Genomic DNA, 20,382 nt, shown 5'->3' on the forward strand with positions numbered 1-20,382 from the left:
ACGTTTATGCAAAGTTACAGACACTTACACTGTAGTAGCCTAGCATAACATGTTTACGGAATGTTTACAGAATTACAAATAAAAACTTTAACAGTGAGCTGCTCTATTGTTTATAATCCAAAAACATGCATCAGAGTCTTATCTGGTATAATGTTCATTGTGACTCTGTGAGTGAGAGTTTCGTGTTTCTGGTCGTCTCAAGCCCCTCCCTGAGCACCGGGGTCTCGGTATTTAAGCCGCACGCGGCGCGGCGTCGCTCTGGAGTGCGCGTGCAGGGACGCGAGATGAAGCGCTTAACTTGTTGGTTTGCTCTGGCTGTCACCCTAATCGCGACAGGTTTCGCCGTGAAGACCCCGTATCAAGCGGTTCTTCAGCACAGCAGGATACGAGGAAGACCTCATGGGTAAGAACTGTTCTGCAGTGATCATACACTTGAGTCTTTCATTCTTTATTAGACAGATAGCTAGTGTGTGCACAAAATGTGATTTAAAACCATGAATACAATTAAAAGCCCTCTGGTTTATATGCAATCATTTTCCAAAAATCAGTGAAAAGTTCGACTTTCTCTTCTTTAGTCTTGCAGCATGCAATGAGCATTTGGTGAATGTTTGGAGCATTTAATGGCTGATTTTATTTTATTTTTATGTGTTGCAGCCCCAATGTTTGTGCTATGCAGAATATTCAAGGATCGGATAAGAAGTACTTCACCAACTGCAAGCAATGGTATCACCGCAAAATATGTGGCAAACCAACGTGAGTTACCACAGATAGCTTCATATTAAAACTGAAATCTGTCTGTCTAATCCAATTCTGTACTGTACCAAAGTCTGAACCAGTGTATCAGGTTTAATGAATATTTCTTCTTAGATGAAATACCATTGTCTTTTCAAGTAGCAGAGGAAAAACTCTCAGGACATAACTCATTGGAAAATATTTCACCAGTTGTCATGCCAGAGTCTTCTTCCCACATTTACACAACTAAATTTAAGTTTATTACAGATTTTTTCATCTAAACTGCCTGAATGTGCTATGATATATAGGTAAATAAACTTAAAAGATTGATATCACCTTAACTCTAAAGAATTAACAATGCATCATCTAAGGTTTGAAAAGCAGGACAGGTTGTTATAAACGATGATTATTACTCTGTGGGGGGGATACTTCACATTTATTCATAGAGTAAGACAATTTCTAAAAGAATAAGCCTTTGTAGAACTGAAGAGGAAATGTCTTGTTAGTGTAAGTGATAATGACTTTATATTGTTTTTGTATGTTGTCTGTTGAAGAACTCTTTGACATCTTTCAGTCAGTATTATCCATCAGCTGTGTAACTCGTAAGGTTATAATTTTACATAATGGACACAATTCTCTTTTGTATCTAGCTGCTTTATAATGGAACAGTGAACAGGGTATTTGAGTTCAAGTTGACTAGATATAGAAGAACTTTGTGCCGTAATGGTTACCATATGTCTCTTGATAATTGGTTTCAGTCTTCATGGGGTTAAATTGCCTAACATCCTGAACAATGCATTAATGCAAAGCTGACAAATCTGAGTGCCTTTCTGCCTAAAAGAACTTCAGTGTACTAAGACCTGGATCAAAATTACAACTTGTAGCAGAATTGTTTGATTGACGTCCCCACAGGGGGAAAAGGTGTTATTGGTTACATGAACATTTAACAGACAAATATATTAGAGTTCAGGAGGAACAGCATATTCAGTGTCTACAATGCAGGAATTAAACTTGAAATAAAAGATGAATAAACTCACTGATTTAATGGGAGGGTGTTGTTTCGGCACAGTACATGGCGGATGCTTATTAACCATGTTGGAATCTGGAATAGAGTTTGGAATGTTTCTTTGCGTCTAGATTTGGAAGCATTATGTAACAGTTTAATTTTGCTTACATAAGGTAAAACAAGTTTTGTGAAGAAGTTTTTGAATATCCCAGTGTATTCTGGTTAGAGATGGTACATGATGCATATTTACACTGCCATTCAAAAGATTCAAAATACACTATAAACAGTAAAATTATGAAATATTCTTACAATTTAAAATAACAATTTTCTATTTGAATGTATTGTAAAATGTATTTATCCTGTGATTTATCCTGTATTTTCTGCATCATTACTCCAGTCTTCAGTGTCATATGACCCTTCAGATATATTTCTGATATGCTGATTTGCTGATCAAGAAACATTTCTTATTATTATAAATGCATGCATTGTAGTTTTGTGGAAATGGTGTACATTTCTTTTTTTATTTGGTAAAATTGTCTGTACACTCACTTTAATCAATTAATGCATAGGTACTGAATAAAAGCATACGTTTCTTCCAAAAAAAGTCTTACTGACCCCAAACTTTTAAATGGTAGGTGTACATAAAAAGATAAAATAATGTTGTGGGAGAGCGATACCATTTCTTTCCCTATTTTATCTTTTTATTACTTGATTTCACCAGTTATTAGTCATCCATTTTTGTTTTATTAATTCAAATTTTTGGCAACTCTGATCAAGAGCAAGATTTAAAATCTTATAACAGAGAAGGACTTGTTTTATTCATCTTCCAATTTTTAAACAGAGTTTCTTTCATTACTGAAAGCAAGAAGGAAGTCCGAGTAGCTGTGGGTGCTTGGATGCTTTCAGGAAATGACTTCAGCTGGGACTCCTGAAAGTCTTATATCCCCCATACACACACAAATCATTGAGAACAGCTCTCAAGGAGTTTTCCATTTCTGTGAGAAAACAAATGTTGAGTCTTGCGGTGAAAGGATGTACCTTACTCAGGAAAGCCTAAGGTTGGGTTCAGTGACACTGCAGTTCACTTGATTTACAGAGTTTCTTTAGGGTTTTGAAGTTTGGGGTTGAAGGAATTTTGTGGGAACAATTGCACTCTTTGTGCAGTTGATTCATAAAGATCTCCTGTGGAACAGGATGTTTTCGGGTCAGTTGAGGAGAGACCAGTAACCGGGGTTTTGTTTTTTTGTTTTTTACAAATTACTCCCTATTGCTCTCTTTTTGCTAGCCACCTGGTTCAGGCACTTTATTTTCACAGAAACATTTTTTGCTGAATATCAGTGACTGCAATGGTTATATTGCTATATAATGCTGATAATATATTTGGATGATTTCAGCAAAACTTTAAAATATTATAACCATTAATGCCTTGCCTTTTGCTTTTTTGGTCTGGAAAATTATATTGTTACTTCTAATATTAGGAAGTGAGACATTTTAGAAGAAGCAAAATGATGAATCAGCTGACCACCCATATGCTAAATATATTTATTTCAACATAATACAACTTTCACAATACCTCTTGTCTCACCACTTGAAAGTGCACAATATGTGACTTATGTGGCCTAGCTGTTTATTTTGTCAGAAATCCATGGCTACCATCTTTGCTAATGTCAGCAGAGGACAAACAGAAGTTGAGTTACCATCTGTTTTGATAATCAGTTCAATCTGCTTTCATCTTCCGTGTGTTTTACTAGTCTGTCCCATGCCTGGATGTCGGGATTGTTGCCTTTGTTTAGATTTGCCTTCTAGTTTTCCACTCTATCACAGTCTAAGATGCTGTGGGTTACTCAAGCTAGTATGCTAACAGTTTGTTGAGATTGGTATGTCAACCCCCTTTAAAAAATCTAATGTCATATCATGGAATGCATCACCAAAGTATCTTCAAGTGTTCTTCGCTAAAATATCTTAAGTCAAACAGTCGTGATCTGGGAAGAAAAAGAATTATGCAATAGCAAATTCTTATGCTGCATAAGTATATAGTTAAAATAAGCACAAATATATTTTGCATTCAAATCTATGGACTAGTAATGGCTTCAAAATGGATTTAGTAGTCATTATTTAGTCCCATACAAGCACTGTATCACTGTAAAAACCTCATGAAAAAATGCAAGGTTTATTTCTTGGAGAATCAAACCTTTTTAGTTACGAGTTAGTGGTAGTGAATTGGTAAAAAGAAAAAGGATTATGCATGTAAATATTAGTAAGAGATCATTAAAAAAAATTTTTGGAAAGTCTTCAGTATCCCAGTAATTGCACCTTTGCATGGTGGCTCCAAGGAATTTCCCATTGTTTTTATTGGCAGGACTGCTGGTGCTGGTTAGAATTCCCTCTCAGGAGTTTCCCTGGCTCATAACGTACCTCTTGATTCTTCTGCTACCAAAGGAAATTAGATTTTACGACCCTCTAAGACCAACTCGAGCACAGACCTTATTTATTATGGAAATATCTGGCACGAAATAAAAAAGAAGTACAGTATAGCATAAGCCTTGCACTTTAAAACACATCAAGGAGTGTGTTGGTTGTCGCAGCCCTTCAGCCCTCGTACTAATAAAGAAAGAAATATAGACCTGATTTCCTGCAGAAGTTCCTGAAAATCTCCCATTTGTACAGAATCTTCTTTTATAATTTCTTTGTAGGGTGGTCAGCTATGAGTGCTGTCCTGGTTATGAGAAGGTGATTGGAGAAAAAGGCTGTCCAGCAGGTACGTAATTATAAATTGTGTGCATGAAAAGAGGTTTATTATGATGTAACACTGCAAAATGGATTTATTTTCCAAAGCTTTACCTCTGGTGAACATCTATAAAACCCTGGGTGTGGTTGGAGCCAGTACTACCAAGATGTACTCTGAAAGAGCCAATTTGCAGGAGGAGATCGAAGGTCCCGGCAGCTTCACATTCTTTGCTCCAAGCAATGAGGCTTGGGCTGCACTTCCCATGGTGAGTTCCCACAAGTGCATCACCATAGATCATGTAGAAGAAATAAAGAGTTTCCTGTCAATAGGCAATTTAGACTTCCCAAAAATCCTAGCTGTAAAAACAGCACAAATATCAAGATAGGCTAAATGTAATTTCAAGAATGTTTTGTAGGAAATTCTTGATGCCCTGGTGAGCAACGTCAACATTGAACTCCTCAACGCTCTGCACTATCACATGATCAACAAACGCTTGACGTCTGACGATCTTAAGCATGGCACGTCGTTCCCCTCCATGTACCAGGACTTGGATGTTCACATCCACCATTATTCTAATGGAGTAAGTCAACTTTGGTTGAAACCATCAGTGCTGCTTTAAACAACAAGAGAAGGAAGCCTTGTTTAGATTTTTTCTCACTGGAAACATGTTGTTTACTTTCTCTCTGGTTAGTTAATGCTGTTAAGAATTGTGTCAACTGGTGTATATTCTACATGATTTGCTGTGAGGTTTTGTGTACATTACCAATCATATGTCTTGTTGCAGATTGTGACGGTGAACTGTGCAAGGCTTGTGAAGACAGACCAGCATGCCACCAATGGAATTGTGCATGTTGTTGACAGAGTCATAACAGCCATTACCAATAATGTCAACTCTTTGATTGACACCGATGATGACCTGGACACTCTGCGGGTAGATCTTCTATCGTTATTGAGGGAATTTGCTGGTTCAGGAGTATGTATAAGTCCATTGAACGCCATCCTTTCCTTTTCATTTAGACGGCAGTTGCTGCAGCTGGTCTCACCAATCTTTTGGAGAATGAGGGTTCCTACACTATCTTTGCTCCAACCAATGAAGCCTTTGAGAAGATTCCTCCAGAAACACTGACCAGAATTTTGGGAGACCCGCTTGCTCTCAAAGGTATTTTTGCTCTTCTTCAGCATGAAGCACTTTTCCTTTTACTTCCACAATGCAATGCATTTCTGTATTAAACTGGATATCCACTGAGAAAAAAAAAAATGTGCGTGGGACTTCATTTTGTCTATTGGGAATTGATTGGATTGTGAAAAGTAGGTGTTGAATGAAGCCAGGTGGTTGGAGGAAGCCGTTGAAAAGTAAGAGGGATATGCTCATAATGTCAGCCAAGCAGGAAAATCATTTCAGAATCCAAGAAAGCTATTCGTTTTTGCTTAATAAGGAAAACACACATTTTGTTTGGAATAATGTGCCAAAAGAGCAAAAACATGCAGGAAACTTTTGATTTCATGTTGGGTTTGAGTTCATGTAAGTGTAACCCATAAACATCTCAGATGCTGCAACAACAGTTTTCATTTTTGTTGTCACCGGGTCATCATATTTTGGTCTCGATCCACTTTAGATCTGCTGAATTACCACATTGTTAAGAACTTGCACTGCTCTGAGTCCATTGTGGCTGGAACACCTCTGGAGACCCTGCAGGGAACAGTGCTCGAAGTCGGCTGCGACGGCGAAGAGATGACCATCAACGGCAAAGCCATCGTCGCGCAGAGAGATAAGCTTGGGACCAATGGAGTCATTCACTATGTCAATGAACTCCTCATACCTGACTCAGGTTTGATTTTTAAGAGATCTTTGAGCCAGATTTACTAAACAGGGCAAAATATTATAAGAGTGCAATCTCATAAAAGCGCCAATGGGAGTGGATGCACGCATCAGCAAGATCATTTTTATAATGACCAATGCAGTCTACTAAGACCAGTGCAAATTAGCATCTGGTTTAAGACCAGCTTTTAATTATGGCACAAATAGCAGTAAACTGACTAGTGCAACCTTAGGAAATCATGTTGCATGATTTATTTAGATATACTTTCCTTTCAGAAATGTAGCGTCTTTAAATGCATATGTTATAAGGTCAGCCAAAAAATAACTGTGTCCATGTCTTTTCAGCACTAATATTTCACTGCATGCCTTTAGTAAGTCCTGACAGTAGATTTTTGTAATGCCAAAAGAGGGTTTGTGCTGGTGCAATCTGTTAGTAAATCTGGCGTAAACGTCAATGTCAAGATACAAGGGGTTTTTTTATCTGTAAATGTATACAAAAAGGACAAATACATAAAAAATACAATTCATACATACAGTAATTTGATGACCCATATTCTTTATATATATACAGTATTTAATACTTCACTGTGTTTTGCTTTTTAGCCAAGACCCTCCTGGAGCTTGCAGAGGGATCAGTTGTTACGACAGCCTCCAAGCTTTTTAAAGATGCTGGTCTTACTGATCATCTCATTGGCTCCGAGGCTGTGACTTTATTAGCTCCGCTGAACGATGCTTTTAAAGGTTGGATCACTCCATTTTCTTTAACCTACTGCAGCAACTGAGACTTAAGAAACTCTGAAATAACTGCAATTGTGTCAATTGCGTGCAGACAAGAGTTTGGCCATGACACCCGACATGAAGAAACTGCTGAGAAACCACATTCTCAAGGAGAAGTTTTCCTCCAAGAGCCTTTACCATGGACAAGAGCTGGAGACCCTTGGTGGAGTAAAACTTCGAGTGTTTGTGTTCAGAAATGTAAGTCTTGAATTATACCTATGGGAATTATTTAACACAAACCCAAATCCCAGCAGCTATTTCTAAACGAAACATTGATATCTCTATACAGAACAAAACCTTATAACAGCAGATCGATACTTTTCATTTTCATGACAATGGTGAAGGAAAAATATCCTTCTTGACTAGATCATGCATTATGACATATCCATTTCCCATCCCAATCCATCAATATTTTTTTTTATTTCTAGTTATTTCAGTTTGCGCTCTCACATTTCTGCTTTGTAATGGAATTCACAGACCACTGGAAACCTCTCCTTTGGATCACCTTAACACTTTCCACAGCCCACTTCATGCATCATCTGTCTTTTGATTTGAGATTTGAAACAAATGTGCTACTCTGTATAACCAATAACCTTAACCGTTTTACATTGCAGAACCTGTGCATTGAGAATGCCTGCATTGCTGCACACGACAAAAATGGCCGCTTTGCAAATATGTTCATCATTGACAAGCTCTTGACACCCCCCATGGGAACCGTCATGGACGTCCTGAAGGCTGATGATCGCTTCAGGTAAGCACAGCGACGATAATCCTCACAGTGAGGTCTTAAAGGGATAGTTAAATCAATTCTGGCATCATTTTTTCTACCTAATGACATTCCAGATAAGTTTATATGGTATATTCAATAGGACAGAAGAATATCTTGAATTTGAATCAAATATGGCCCCACTGTTGTGAAAGGCATTTGGTCAGAAGACAAATGAGAACAAATGGCTTTTGGGGTCAAAAGGCACCGGCACACCAAAGCTATTGAGTGGTATAGTCTACCTTTATGATGTTTTTACAGTGCTTTTTGGAGCTTCACAGCTCAAGTGCCATTTGCTTTTCCTTATATGGAAACGAGAAAAAAGCACTTTTGTATTCTACACAAGACATAAATTCATATCGGTTTGGAACAGTGTTATTCTAATTTCACGGAGATTCTATTATAGTTTTTGTTAATATTTAAAATCAGTTATATATATATTCAGTTTTTTTATTTTATTTTTAGTTATATTTTTAACAATTTTGTTGTGTATTTTTGCCATTTTTGTATTTTTTTATGTTCTATTTTTTATAATTTTTAAATTGTAGTAATTTTCTGTACAAGTTTAACTAAATATAATAAAAAATTAATATCAGTTCGATATATATATTATTTCAGTTAATGCTTATTTTATATAATTTTTTATGGTTTTAGTCAGTAAAAACTGGTTTGGAATGATATGAGGTTGAGTAAACGTTGACAGGATTTTAATTTACTTTAAATGAGGTGCTTGTGAATGTTTAAGCCAATCTAGAGGTATTTGAGAGTACAAAAGATTTAAGCATACATCGGTGTTGATTTAATCTCAAAATGCCCTATAAAAACCTTGAAGAAAAATCTTTCCACCATAAAGGGCGTAATTGTTTTTGCAGCTGCTGTTTCTCAGTGTCAGTTTCGTAATGATCATCTACCTGCATGTTTAAACCTGAGGCTGTAATTTCTTCAGATTTCTGATGACCTGGGTGAAATTTGAGCTGTCTGTGTTCTCTTGCCTAAAGATATGCTCCTAATAATGTGAATTGCTTAACTCTCATCTGTACAGCACTTTGGTTGGCAACATTCAGAGAGCAGGCCTGACCGAGCTCCTGAACAAAAAAGGGAGCTACACCTTCTTCGCCCCCACCAATGCTGCCTTCAGTGCAATGCCCCCCGCCGACCTCAACAGACTCATGAGTAATGTCTCCTGTGTCACCATATATGTGTGTTAGAAAAGCAGATGTTCAGTGCATGATTACACACTAACTGATCAGATTTGTTGCTATGAAAATTCTGCAATCAGTCTGAGTGTATGTAGATGTGCAGAATATACCTACATCTGTTGTTTCCTTGCTATTTTGTTCATAGGAGACCCCAAGGAGCTGGCAAACCTTCTCAAATACCACATTGGTGAAGATTTCCTGGTCAGCGGCGCTGTGACCTCACATACCAGAGTGACGCCCCTGACAGGAGATAAACTGGAGCTAGGCACTGTATGTATTCACTGGCAATTTGATCTTATTGAGTCAAGAAATGCTTCTGGATTCTGTATCTTTTAATAGAAGCTGAATCTAGACCAACATATTGATACACTGACGTTCAAAAGTATATTTATAAACCCGAAAATTACATTTCTGTCATTAGTTACTCACTCTCGTGTAATTAAAAATATACTGTATGTGCTGTCATTCTGCAAAAAAACAATTATATAGAAACTTCTATAGATTTGTCACTCTTAACTGTGGTTCTGTGGAAAAGGTGTATTTAAAGACTCATCTTTTGTGTCTCTTGTGTGACGTTTGAAGAAATCATGTCAGAATATTCATTTATAGGTGAAATCTTTCCTTAATCTGATTTCGTCTGATAATTCTGATTTGTATCCCTCTCAGCGTAACTCCACTATATACGTGAACAGGGTGCCAGTTGTCGAGGCTGATCTGATGGCTACCAATGGAGTTGTTCATGCTGTTGGTGTAATCGTAAAACCACTGCGTAAGCCATAAACCAGTCGTCCTTAAATGTTATGAAGAAAGCAATATCTCATTTCAGAGCTTCATTACAGTGCGATGTGCCTCTTTGTTTTAGCTCCTAAAATTCTGAGTGATCAGGCTGAAGGCTCAACAATCAGACGCACCTCTGCTGTGTGGGTTAGTACATCATAAATTATTATTTAACAGAAGGTCAGTGCTTATATTTAATTGCTTGCAAGATTGGTATGCATATTTTGTTTTGTCCTCAAAATGCCAATAATAAATTAAATATATCTTCTGATAATTTAAAAATATTTTTTTTTTTTTTTATCTCAGGCTGGGTCTCAGGTAATAAAAAATGGTACGTATGCATTACTGCAATTGCAAAAGGAGTCTCAGATGCATTTCATAATTTGCATGTGGTTGTACTGAAATAATGGAAACCGAAAATCGTAATACATTTCTTTGCTACATTACAGAAGATCTCTTCCAGAAGGTCCTGAGAAGCCAGAGCAGCAGAACAATGTCTCGTGTCCAGTAAACATTGCTCTAGTCTAGAAAGTAAAAGTGTAGTTCATTTTATCCTCCACCACTTCAAAAGGATGGAAACACACAGTTCAATATCTTGTATTGCGCAGTGGAGAGATAATTAAAGGCTAAGAAAATCCAGGCAACAAAATACACAATGCTGAAAATGGGAAACAGTTCAGCATTGCAAGATTGTGACTTTTTTTCATGTGCCAAAGGCCCATGGTGATTTCTAAATATCACAAATTGATGACCGCAAAGTTACGGCACTTCATATGTTTTGGATATTCATTCGACTTCTGTTGTGGAATTTCAGCCTGAATTATTTGAATCAAATGTTGGTTCAACACATTTTTGTATTTCTTTTTATTGTTTTTATAATGATTTGGTTGGGTTTTTTATATTACTGTAGCATATTTGCATGGTTTACGCTGGAACAAATGCTATTTGGGCACATAAAATTACACCAAAGATGTTTTGTGATGAACCAAAGATCACTATCTGCAGATTTTAAAATAAAATGACCATTTTGTAGCCAAAGAGTTACAGTTTACATAAAACTAGCCAGTGCCCTTGAATGTAGTTTGCTCTGTCTGTTACAAGCCAGTTTGTCAGTTCACTGAGCTGAATTCACAGTGTGGTGGATTGTCATAATGTGGTGATTAATGTGTGGCAATTAAAAGTCTCACTCAGATGATAATGTAAAAGTCTGCTTGTTCTCATTATTTGTGACTAAATAATTTCTCCACATTCCCTGTTGCTTGCTTGAAGTCTCCATGCACTCACTAATTTTATCTTTGATTCCCCTTGATAATAATTTATTCATGCGTTAGAATTGCATTTAAAAAGAGCAAAAAAAATGCAGGGTTCCATACTCTTTTTTTCTTTCTTTATTTTATTTTTATAGCACCTTTATGTATTTACACTAAACGTAAAAATTTGACAAACGATGTTAGGAGATTATTGTTTTACATATAAAAAATGGAATATAGAAATATGAAATTAGAGAAAAAATAGAATGACACTTTTAAATATGAAACACTGTCTTTATAAGTGAGTTGCTGAGTCATTTATTGAATCAGTTCTTTTCAAATGACTGATTCATTCAGGAAAGAAGTAAGAAACTGTTTTTAGAACGGATCAGTAAATCATTAACTCACCTGATTTGTTCAAAATGCCAATTCTTTCAGTAAGGGAACACCGCTGTGTGTTGTTGCAGTGATGCACTAGACTAAAAAAAAAAGGCTATATTCTCTTAATATTATATACGGGATTGTTTACATTCTCAGTAATATTGTTTTGTGTTGAATGGGTTGTCTTAACCTATTTAAAAAACACCAGATAAACATTTAAACAACAATTTTTAAAAAACCCTATTTTCACCACAGGAAGTCTTTAAAAAACAAATATGAGTGTAAAAGCACAGACATGTACTAAATAGGGCAGTTTGTTTTAATTCATGAGTCTGACATCAAAGAAAGATCCAACACAGTACCAAAATTGTTTTTCGAAAATAACAAAACATTTTATTTATGGTAATATTACTTGAAAACGTTCATAATTGTTGCCAAATGTAGGTGGTTTTTAGTGGGAGGGGCAACTTCATTGTTAGAGAGCATCTGATTGGACAGAAATCTGTGTAGTGCAGTATGAGTCAGTGTTTTATTGTTTTTTGATTGTGTATATCTGCTTAAGGTGAATTTAGTCAGAAGTTGTTGTTTAAATTACCTTAAAGCTAACACACATGTACTAAAAGCAATAAAACTTTTTTTATTATTTCATGGGGTCTTTAAAAGTTATAAAACCTAATTAATTTGCTATCCTAAACTCTTTAAAATTATATGGTTCATTGCATTTTATCATTTACATTAGGCATTGTTTACCCCCCATACATGAGCCTATAAGAACAGACCTGTAATTTTTTGGATCCCAACCAACCATGGAATCAAAATGAGACAGTTGGAGCTTCATTAATAACTTTACATGGAAAGATGCCTGTTGTTTAAAAATGCCATTTTGCTTTAATATGCTTGTTATATCACCGCATACACTCTGGAAACATTTGAGGATGGTAAAAAGCTTCTGTACCCAGCAGCAGTCCTAGGATGGGTTGTCTCAAAGCTGCCCAATAACATATGTGCACAGTCGTTCTCAGCTGGCAGCCTGAACGAAGCATTCCAACAGCATTTTGCTCCCAGAGAGAGACACTGGCAGCCTGTTTTGTGTCGGATAGGGCAGTGGAGTTAAGTGCTACTGGAACCTGCTTGTTAAGTTATTATTGCAGTATGCATATAGCATCCAAAATTCTAAAATATTGAAGATACTCTCATCTCCTCTAATTACACCACTGCACGGAAACAAATGTCAAGTCTAATAAGTCTACATCTGTATTAAATTCAGGGTTACACTGTAGGATGCCTGAGACCTTAAAAAAAAAAAACTTGATGTCTGTTTCTGTTTAGTATCAATCAAGAGTTGTCAGACTTTATTTATTGTCCACTATTTTGACCTACTAAATTTAACAGATTATCAGATTTGGTTATTGTTGTTATATTTGGCAATATCAGTGATGTTCTTATTTGATATGCATAAATCTTGTACATTTTATTGAAAACGAACTGTCTCCAGTACACCTACACATGGTTATTGCAGGATATCTTTGTCTGGGAAGAACCTTTCTAATAGGAAACATGTGTCTCCAATAATGGCTCAATATAATGTTTTTTCACTCTCTGTACACATCTACATTTGCTGTTTCTATTAGAGTCAAAATATTTACTTTGTCTGACTGAACCTGACTTTATTAGGTTACACCATTTTTAAAGGAATAGTACACCCCAAAACTCAAATTTGCTGATCCTCATGATGTAGATTTTTCTTCATCTGAACAGATTTTGAGAAATGAAACATTACATCACTTGCTCACCAATAGATCCTCTGTAGTGAATGGGTGCCGTCAGAATGAGAGTCCAAACAGCTGATGAAAACATCACAATAATCCACAAGTAACTACACCACTCCAGTCCATCAGTTAATGTCTTGTGAAGTGAAAAGCTGCATGTTTGCAAGAAACAAATTCATCAAGACGTTGTTCACTCCTAACTGTTGGTTCTTCTATCCATAATATTTCTTTTTCCAGTAAAAAGTCATCTTGTCTGAATCTGATAAGAAATATGCACATATCAAGCACTGTTTACAAGCAAAATCAGTCCAAAAAAGTTCTTAACAAATATGTCAGTGTATACATGATGTGAGAGGACAACAGAGGATGGACTTTTTCACTGAAAGGACAATTATGGATTATGGACTCATATGTTCAGGCCAGAAGCGATAGTTTAAATTTAAAACACCCTAATAATGGATTTGTTTGCTACGAACAGCTTTTTGCTTTTCAAGACATTAATTGATAGATTGATGTGGATTACTTGTGGATTATTGTGATGTTTTTATCAGCTGTTTGGAATCTCATTCTGATGGCACCCATTCACTGCAAATTAGCCAATTATGAGCAGGCGCTGTAATACAAAATGTCTCCAAATTTGTTCCGATGAATTTTCATTTTTTGCTGAACTGTTTCTTTAAGGGCTGTATCAAGGATAAATAACTCTTTAATATAACACCCACTTCACAGTGTGAGAATGCAAAAATATAAATGTCTGGCAGCTTGAACCTTGCTTGGGAAATGCACAATGATGTCATACCTACATTCAAACATAAATGGAGTTTATGGGCAGTCGTTTCATGCTAGTCATATTAAATCTGTGTATTGCATGCAGCTGTTCTCTTTTAGCCAGAGTGACAGAGCGAGTTTTCATTGATGGAAAGAAAGGCTTACAGTAACAAAACACAGCCTTTTTAAGGGTTCAATCAAAGGAACCCTTTAGGGGAAAAAAAACTATAGTCGGAGTTGACCTTACTGATTCCTGCAAGTTGGAAAAACATATTAATTATTTGTGAAATAACTTAAAATCTTGCATACTTTCTTCCAAACAATTAGGTATGTGACTGATCATTTTTTACCACAGTGGAAAAGGGCCAATTCACTGGCTAGGTTGCACACACAACTCACAAACAATCATGACCACAGAAACTTCATGATCAATGCGATATTCATTAATAAAATAGCTTGGATAGCATACAGAAAAACTAAAAAGCAACAATGTATCTGTTTTTGATTTAACTAAACTTGCAGCTTGATTATTGAAGAGACACTACACAAACATTATTCACACATGCAGTTTCTCACTTTCTCTCTGTTGTTAATTTAAATAAAAATGCTATTCGTTCAAGCTACATCATTTCTGTTTCTGATTTAAAGCATGCAGAGTGCTAGATCTATAGGCTGTTTTTTTTGCCTCCACATCTTTCATTTAAATTGTGTAAATGTTTTTGTGTAAATCTCAATTTTAACATCTTTGTATTTCTCCTGATATTACAAAACAACTGTCAATAAGAGTAAAACATTCTTCATTAGAACATTATTCTACAAGAGCAAGACATTTTTATTTAATTTTGTTATCACATTCACAGAGCTAATTAAGTGATAGTGGCTGTCAATTATTTAAAATAACCCCCTCACGCCCCACCCCCACCAAGACAAAAAATGACATATCAAAACTTACATTGTCCAGACAGAAGATAAACTTGATGTTTTCTCTGAATAAAGATTGTAAGATTAGCAGTGCTGCATTTTTCACCAGATCTGCAATATCTGTTTATAAACAGGTTATTGGTACACATTATATTTTAGCTGTGATGGTTGTCTCGGTTTACATTCACAGTTTTTTTGGAAACCCTGTAAATTTGAACAAATAACAACATCTAAAATAATAACATTATTATTTTGCTTATTTTTAAATACAATTATTAATATATAAAGACTGAAATACAACTGTAATTACTTAGTCAAATAAAATATTTATATAATTCATTTTACACTTCACTTTCAAACATTAATCATTAATTACTATGTGAACAGAACAGCATCCAAAAAGTAGGCTCCTTCTGCTGAGATTCTGAATTCTGAAGTATGCTTATAATGGACACTTTACTACTCCATGAGAACGCAGGAGAGGATTTATGATGCATTCACGAAATGCAAATCATTTGAGTTAGTTTGGGAGTTCGGAGCAGGATCGCGAATCATTTGAGTCATTTCGGGAGTTCGGAGCGGGTTCGTGAATCATTTGAGTCAGTTTGGGGATCGCGAATCATTTGAGTTTGTTCGGGAGCTTGGAGCGGGATCGCGAATCATTTGAGTAATTTCGGGAGTTCAGAGCGAGTTCGCGAATCATTTGAGTCATTTCGGGGTAAGGAGCGGGACCGCGAATCACTTGAGTCATTTCGGGATCTCGTAGCAGTTTGGGAGTTAGGAGCGGGATCGCGAATCATTTGAGTCATTTCGGGAGTTCGGATTGGATTCGCGAATCATTTGAGTCAGTTTGGGGATCGCGAATCATTTGAGTTTGTGCGGGAGCTCGGAGCGGGATCGCGAATCGAGTCAGTTCGGAAGTTCGTAGCGGGATCGCGAATCATTTGAGTCAGTTTGGCAGGAGCGGGATCGCGAATCATTTGACTCATTTCGGGAGTTCGGAGCGGTTTCGCGAATAATTTCAGTTTGGAGATCGCGAAGCATTTGAGTCATTTCGGAAGTTCGGAGCGGGATCGCAAATCATTTGAGTCAGTTCGGGAGTCAAAACAAACGGAAAATCGATGCAATTGGTTGCATTACCTAACCTTGAGTCGACTTTGATTTTCATATAGTTGAAACGACGTCAGAGAATCAATACCTTTTCCACATAAAAGCAATCTAATTGGTTTGTTTACCTAGTGTTGAAATGACGTTGATTTAATTTGGGTAAAACTACTTTATTATTAACATTTTCTGCTCGTTTTAAAAATCTTTCATACTACTAAATAAATTAGCCTGTATAAGTAAAACTTTATTAAACACATCACATTCAGTTATAATTTCTATTATTTATTATTTTTACAATACAGTTTATACACAGTTACAAATACATGTGTAGAGCACAAACCTTCTAAGTCTAGCAAAAAAAAATTATTTTAAACACAAATTACCTTAAAAAACTGAATATATATATATGTCCTATGACTCCATGTCCTATGACTCCATGATTACATTTATCTAAAGTTTGGGGGTAATTTCTTTAATCATGTGCCTTAAAAATATTATCTTTTGTATATTTTCTTATAAAATGGCAACATTTGATGTAAAACATGTATTTCTTTTCTTTATATTACGTATGTAAAATGTAAACAAAAATGCCTTGTGTTATTTATTTAGCATTTGCTATTTAACTAATTCACTTTTTAAAACTCTTTGGATCAACACAAAACATGCAAATGTTTTTTTGGATTCAAAATGTCAATTTTTACCTCAAGGTGAAACGTTTGCATGCCCTGAATATTCAGTTGTTAATGTCCCTTTGTTATATTTGCAAACAGTACATTTACTGTACATTCGAGACACTTTGTGCATTATTATAACAAAATTGAGCACTTGTGACATTGGAATTTGTATTTGTAGAGAATATTTCGATAAATCATCAAGAAAATGTTTTTGGAGTTGCAAGCTTGTATTTTAGTTTCTTTCTCTCTCACAAACACAAAAAAACCTTCTCAAAATCTTCACTACAGGTGCATGAATCCTATTCTACAAATTAACAAATTCACAGCCTCAGTTATACCAGATTTATGCAGGGCTGCCTTTCATTTTTGCTCATATTATTGAATATTTTTTCCTGAAATGTGTTTATTAGAACTGGACATATTTAAAGACTTTATGAGAATAGTAGTATTACAAGATCATGGTAGAATGACCTGCCTTTATTAATTTGAGCAGCTGAGTCTTCAGCCATTTGCAAAAAGCAATTACCTTTTCTATTCAGTTCATTTCTATTCAATTTGCTCTAATTTGTAAAAATAAATAAATAATAATAATAGTAAATAAATAACTTATGTGTATTGTGCTAGACTAAAGCCCCTTTCACAATGCACGGTGGTCCCAAAAATTGCCGGGTGTTTGAAAGGCAGATCAATGTTTGTGACGAAAAAATATGTGCAAACTGTAATGAAGCAGAGATCAGTTAGTTCCTCAATATCCGTTCTGAAGCTGACATCGTTCACCAGCTTAAGTGAAACAAAACACATCACATGGTAATGTCATGTGTCTTTACGGGATCTTTATGGGTTGCGTGTGAACGTAAAATGAACCAAAATCTAACGATCCGGGAACAATTGCCAGGACACATTACCTGTGTATTATCTAGAATCTCAGTGTGAAAGGGGCTAAACTGAGCACTGGTATACTGTTGTTCTCTTATTTGTAGAATAGGATTTGTGCACCTCAGAATATGATATGGTGTAACTGTTGTGTTGTGTTTGCTGGAGAGAATTAGTAAAAAAAAAAAAACATATTGTTAGGACTAAAAAAATTTATCTGTGACTTTAAATTAACAAATATGCATGTGTGACTATTCATTACAACATTTGCACAGTCACAGGTGCTCAGGTTTGCTATAATAATACCTTCACAGAACATAATAGTAGTACCGTATTTTACGGACTATAAGTCGCACTTTTTTCGTAGTTTGGCTGTTCCTGCGGCTTATAGTCAGGTGCGACTTATTTATCAAAATTAATTTGACATGAACCAAGAGAAATGAACTAACAGAAAACATCACCGTCTCCAGCCGTGAGAGGGCGCTCTATGCTGCTCAGTGCTCCTGTAGTCTCAAACACTGAGCAGCATAGAGAGCCATCTCGCAGCTTTAGACGGTAATGTTTTCTCTTGGTTCTTGGGTCTAAATAAATACGACTTATAGTCCGGTGCGACTTATATATGTTTTTTTCCTCGTAATGACGTATTTTTGGACTGATGCGAGTTATACTCAGGTGCGACTTATAGTCCAAAAATATTATAGTCAGCTATCCATGCAAAGAAGTCAGTGTGGTGTACTGTAGGTACAGCTGTCCAGGCCAACATCTGATGTGCTGATCTCTTCAATGGTCATCCCAGAAAACCTTCAATAAAAACAAAATCCATCATACATTACCAATATAACAGGGCTGTACAATCCTGTTCCTGGAGATCTACCTACCATCAGAATTCAGATCTGACCCTGATCCAACACACCCGTCTGTAACTGTCAACTGCTTTCACTGATGTGTTGTGAAGTAGATTTGCTGACAAGTTCCTCCCTGAAAGTACATCGTTAACACAGTGAAACTGTATTTTCGTAGAGGATCGTTTAATAAAGTCACAATATTACTGTAACAGCAGACAAATTTCACAATCTCGGGAAAGAGGCGGCGGGAACCGGCGGACAAACAAAGCTATAATAATAAAATAAAGACAAAGCATCGCGCCAGCCCCTCGCGCACTAACAAAACTAAAACACAAAATAAAGCCCAGGCCTGGTCCTCTCTCGTCCTTCACTGTCATCACTCCTCTTTTATATCCTTCCGATCTCCTCCATGGGACTCCCAATCACTCTGGACTGGACTGAGGCACTACAGCGATCTGTAACACATTAAAACAGCATAAAACAGTACTTATTATTTAAATTTCTAAAAAATAAATTAAAAAAAAAGGGTTCAAATTTGAAACCTGAAAACTTGTTTCATACCAGAAGTGACCTTCTCTGTCTTCTTCGGTCTCTGTGTTGTCAGTTTCCTCTTTGGTCCACGATGTATTGTTCGCTGTGTGAGGGACAAGGTGTGTACTGTGAGAGCAGCATGGCTTGTCAGACATAGCAACTGAATTTAAGGAGGGCGGGTTGTTTTGGGAAGGGTCAGTTGATTGCTATGATCAAAGCTAATTTTTCAGCATCATTACTTCAGTCTTTAGTGTCATATGATCCTCCAGAAATCATTATAATATGCTACTTTTTGCCAAAGAAACACTTCTGATAAATATGAATGTTAAAAAAACAACTCTGTTTTATATTTTTGTGTAAACGGTTTATAACAGCATAGAGTTTATTTATTTATTTTAAAGCTTCATTGTTATTTAGACCCCAAACCACTAAATGGTAATGTACACTACATTTTTAAAAAGAAATTCATCTTTTTATTCAGCAAGGATGCATTCAATTTATAAAAAGTGAATGTCAAGAAGAAATTTCTATTTATCAAAGTATTCTAACACATTCATATATTGAGCAGCACAACTGTTTTCAACATTGATGACAATCAGAAATGTTTCTGAGCACTAAATCATCATATTAGAATGATTTCTGAAGATCATGTGACACTGAAGACTCATGATGCTGAAAATACAGCTGCACATCACAGGAATAAATTACATTTCACAGAAAACTGCTATTTTAAATTGTAATATTATTTCAGAATTTGGTATGGATAGAATTAATGTATGTTTGGGGTTAACCTGCTAGTCATATGGTTCAGTGTGCCTGGAGATGTTGTTGGAAAGAAGGCTTGCACAGACTCTGGGATGCAGAAGGCCATCAAGCACTAGAAGAATATAGAAATATAACAAGCAATCTGTCAGAGCCAACAATATTCAGAATACAATGTGTTATCACAAGGAACCAAGCTACTAGAAATGTAGAAAAGAGAAAGAATATGTATTTAATGGATATCCTGAACAGTTTATATCCACATTTGTTTATCATTAGACGAGATCAAAATGTGTTTGAATTGTGACGCTGATGTAATGACGTCACTGATTAACGGTAACGTTAGTTTATATTTAGATTAAATAAAAAAGCTAGGGATGCACGATAATATCGGCACAATATCGGTATCGGCCGATAAAAGCTTAAAATGACCATTATCGGTATCGGCCGATATGAATATTTCTGCCGATGAGCCAAACCGATATTCTCCAAGTGAAATAATTGACCTGTTTTTCAGATGTGAATGTCTGTCTACATTTGTAAAATAATAAATTTATGGTAGAATCAGTACAGAAGAGATACATGGATTTCTCTTCAGTAAAATTAAAGTTTAAATATATCAGTATATATTTGTATATATATCGATATCGGTATCGGCATCGGCCAAAATTATTTTGAAAATATCGGCATATCGAAT

The 20,382-nt window shown here is 35.9% G+C and overlaps 1 protein-coding gene across 4 annotated transcripts; it reads left to right on the forward strand.

The window, feature by feature from the left end:
- Nucleotides 1-232: 232 nt before the first annotated feature.
- On the forward strand, nt 233-11,009 carry LOC128027319 (transforming growth factor-beta-induced protein ig-h3-like). Of its 4 annotated transcripts, none has more exons than XM_052614846.1 (17): nt 233-403; nt 655-753; nt 4,432-4,496; nt 4,574-4,731; nt 4,882-5,046; nt 5,251-5,397; nt 5,484-5,625; nt 6,083-6,295; nt 6,889-7,026; nt 7,115-7,260; nt 7,677-7,813; nt 8,871-9,001; nt 9,173-9,297; nt 9,694-9,796; nt 9,890-9,951; nt 10,111-10,135; nt 10,254-11,009. In XM_052614846.1, the coding sequence occupies exons 1-17, from the start codon at nt 285-287 to the stop codon at nt 10,313-10,315; spliced, it is 2,037 nt and encodes a 678-aa protein (XP_052470806.1). In that variant the 5' UTR covers nt 233-284; the 3' UTR covers nt 10,316-11,009. The 4 variants fall into 4 exon arrangements, with proteins under 4 accessions (XP_052470806.1, XP_052470808.1, XP_052470810.1 ...); XM_052614848.1 differs by having other exon boundaries at nt 238-403; nt 9,890-9,984; XM_052614850.1 differs by having other exon boundaries at nt 238-403; nt 9,890-9,984; nt 10,257-11,009.
- The last annotated feature ends 9,373 nt before the right edge of the window (nt 11,010-20,382 follow it).

The sequence above is a fragment of the Carassius gibelio genome, chromosome A14 (genome assembly GCF_023724105.1).
Source record: "Carassius gibelio isolate Cgi1373 ecotype wild population from Czech Republic chromosome A14, carGib1.2-hapl.c, whole genome shotgun sequence".
NCBI classification, from domain to species: domain Eukaryota; kingdom Metazoa; phylum Chordata; class Actinopteri; order Cypriniformes; family Cyprinidae; genus Carassius; species Carassius gibelio.

What these genes read in the sequence shown, in the direction of transcription:
- LOC128027319 (XM_052614846.1), top strand. Translation starts at nt 285, where the DNA reads ATGAAGCGCTTAACTTGTTGGTTTGCTCTGGCTGTCACCCTAATCGCG. An exon ending in ATACGAGGAAGACCTCATGG is followed by an intron (nt 404 to 654) that starts GTAAGAACTGTT and finishes TATGTGTTGCAG; the next exon opens with CCCCAATGTTTGTGCTATGC. An exon ending in AAGGCTGATGATCGCTTCAG is followed by an intron (nt 7,814 to 8,870) that starts GTAAGCACAGCG and finishes TCATCTGTACAG; the next exon opens with CACTTTGGTTGGCAACATTC.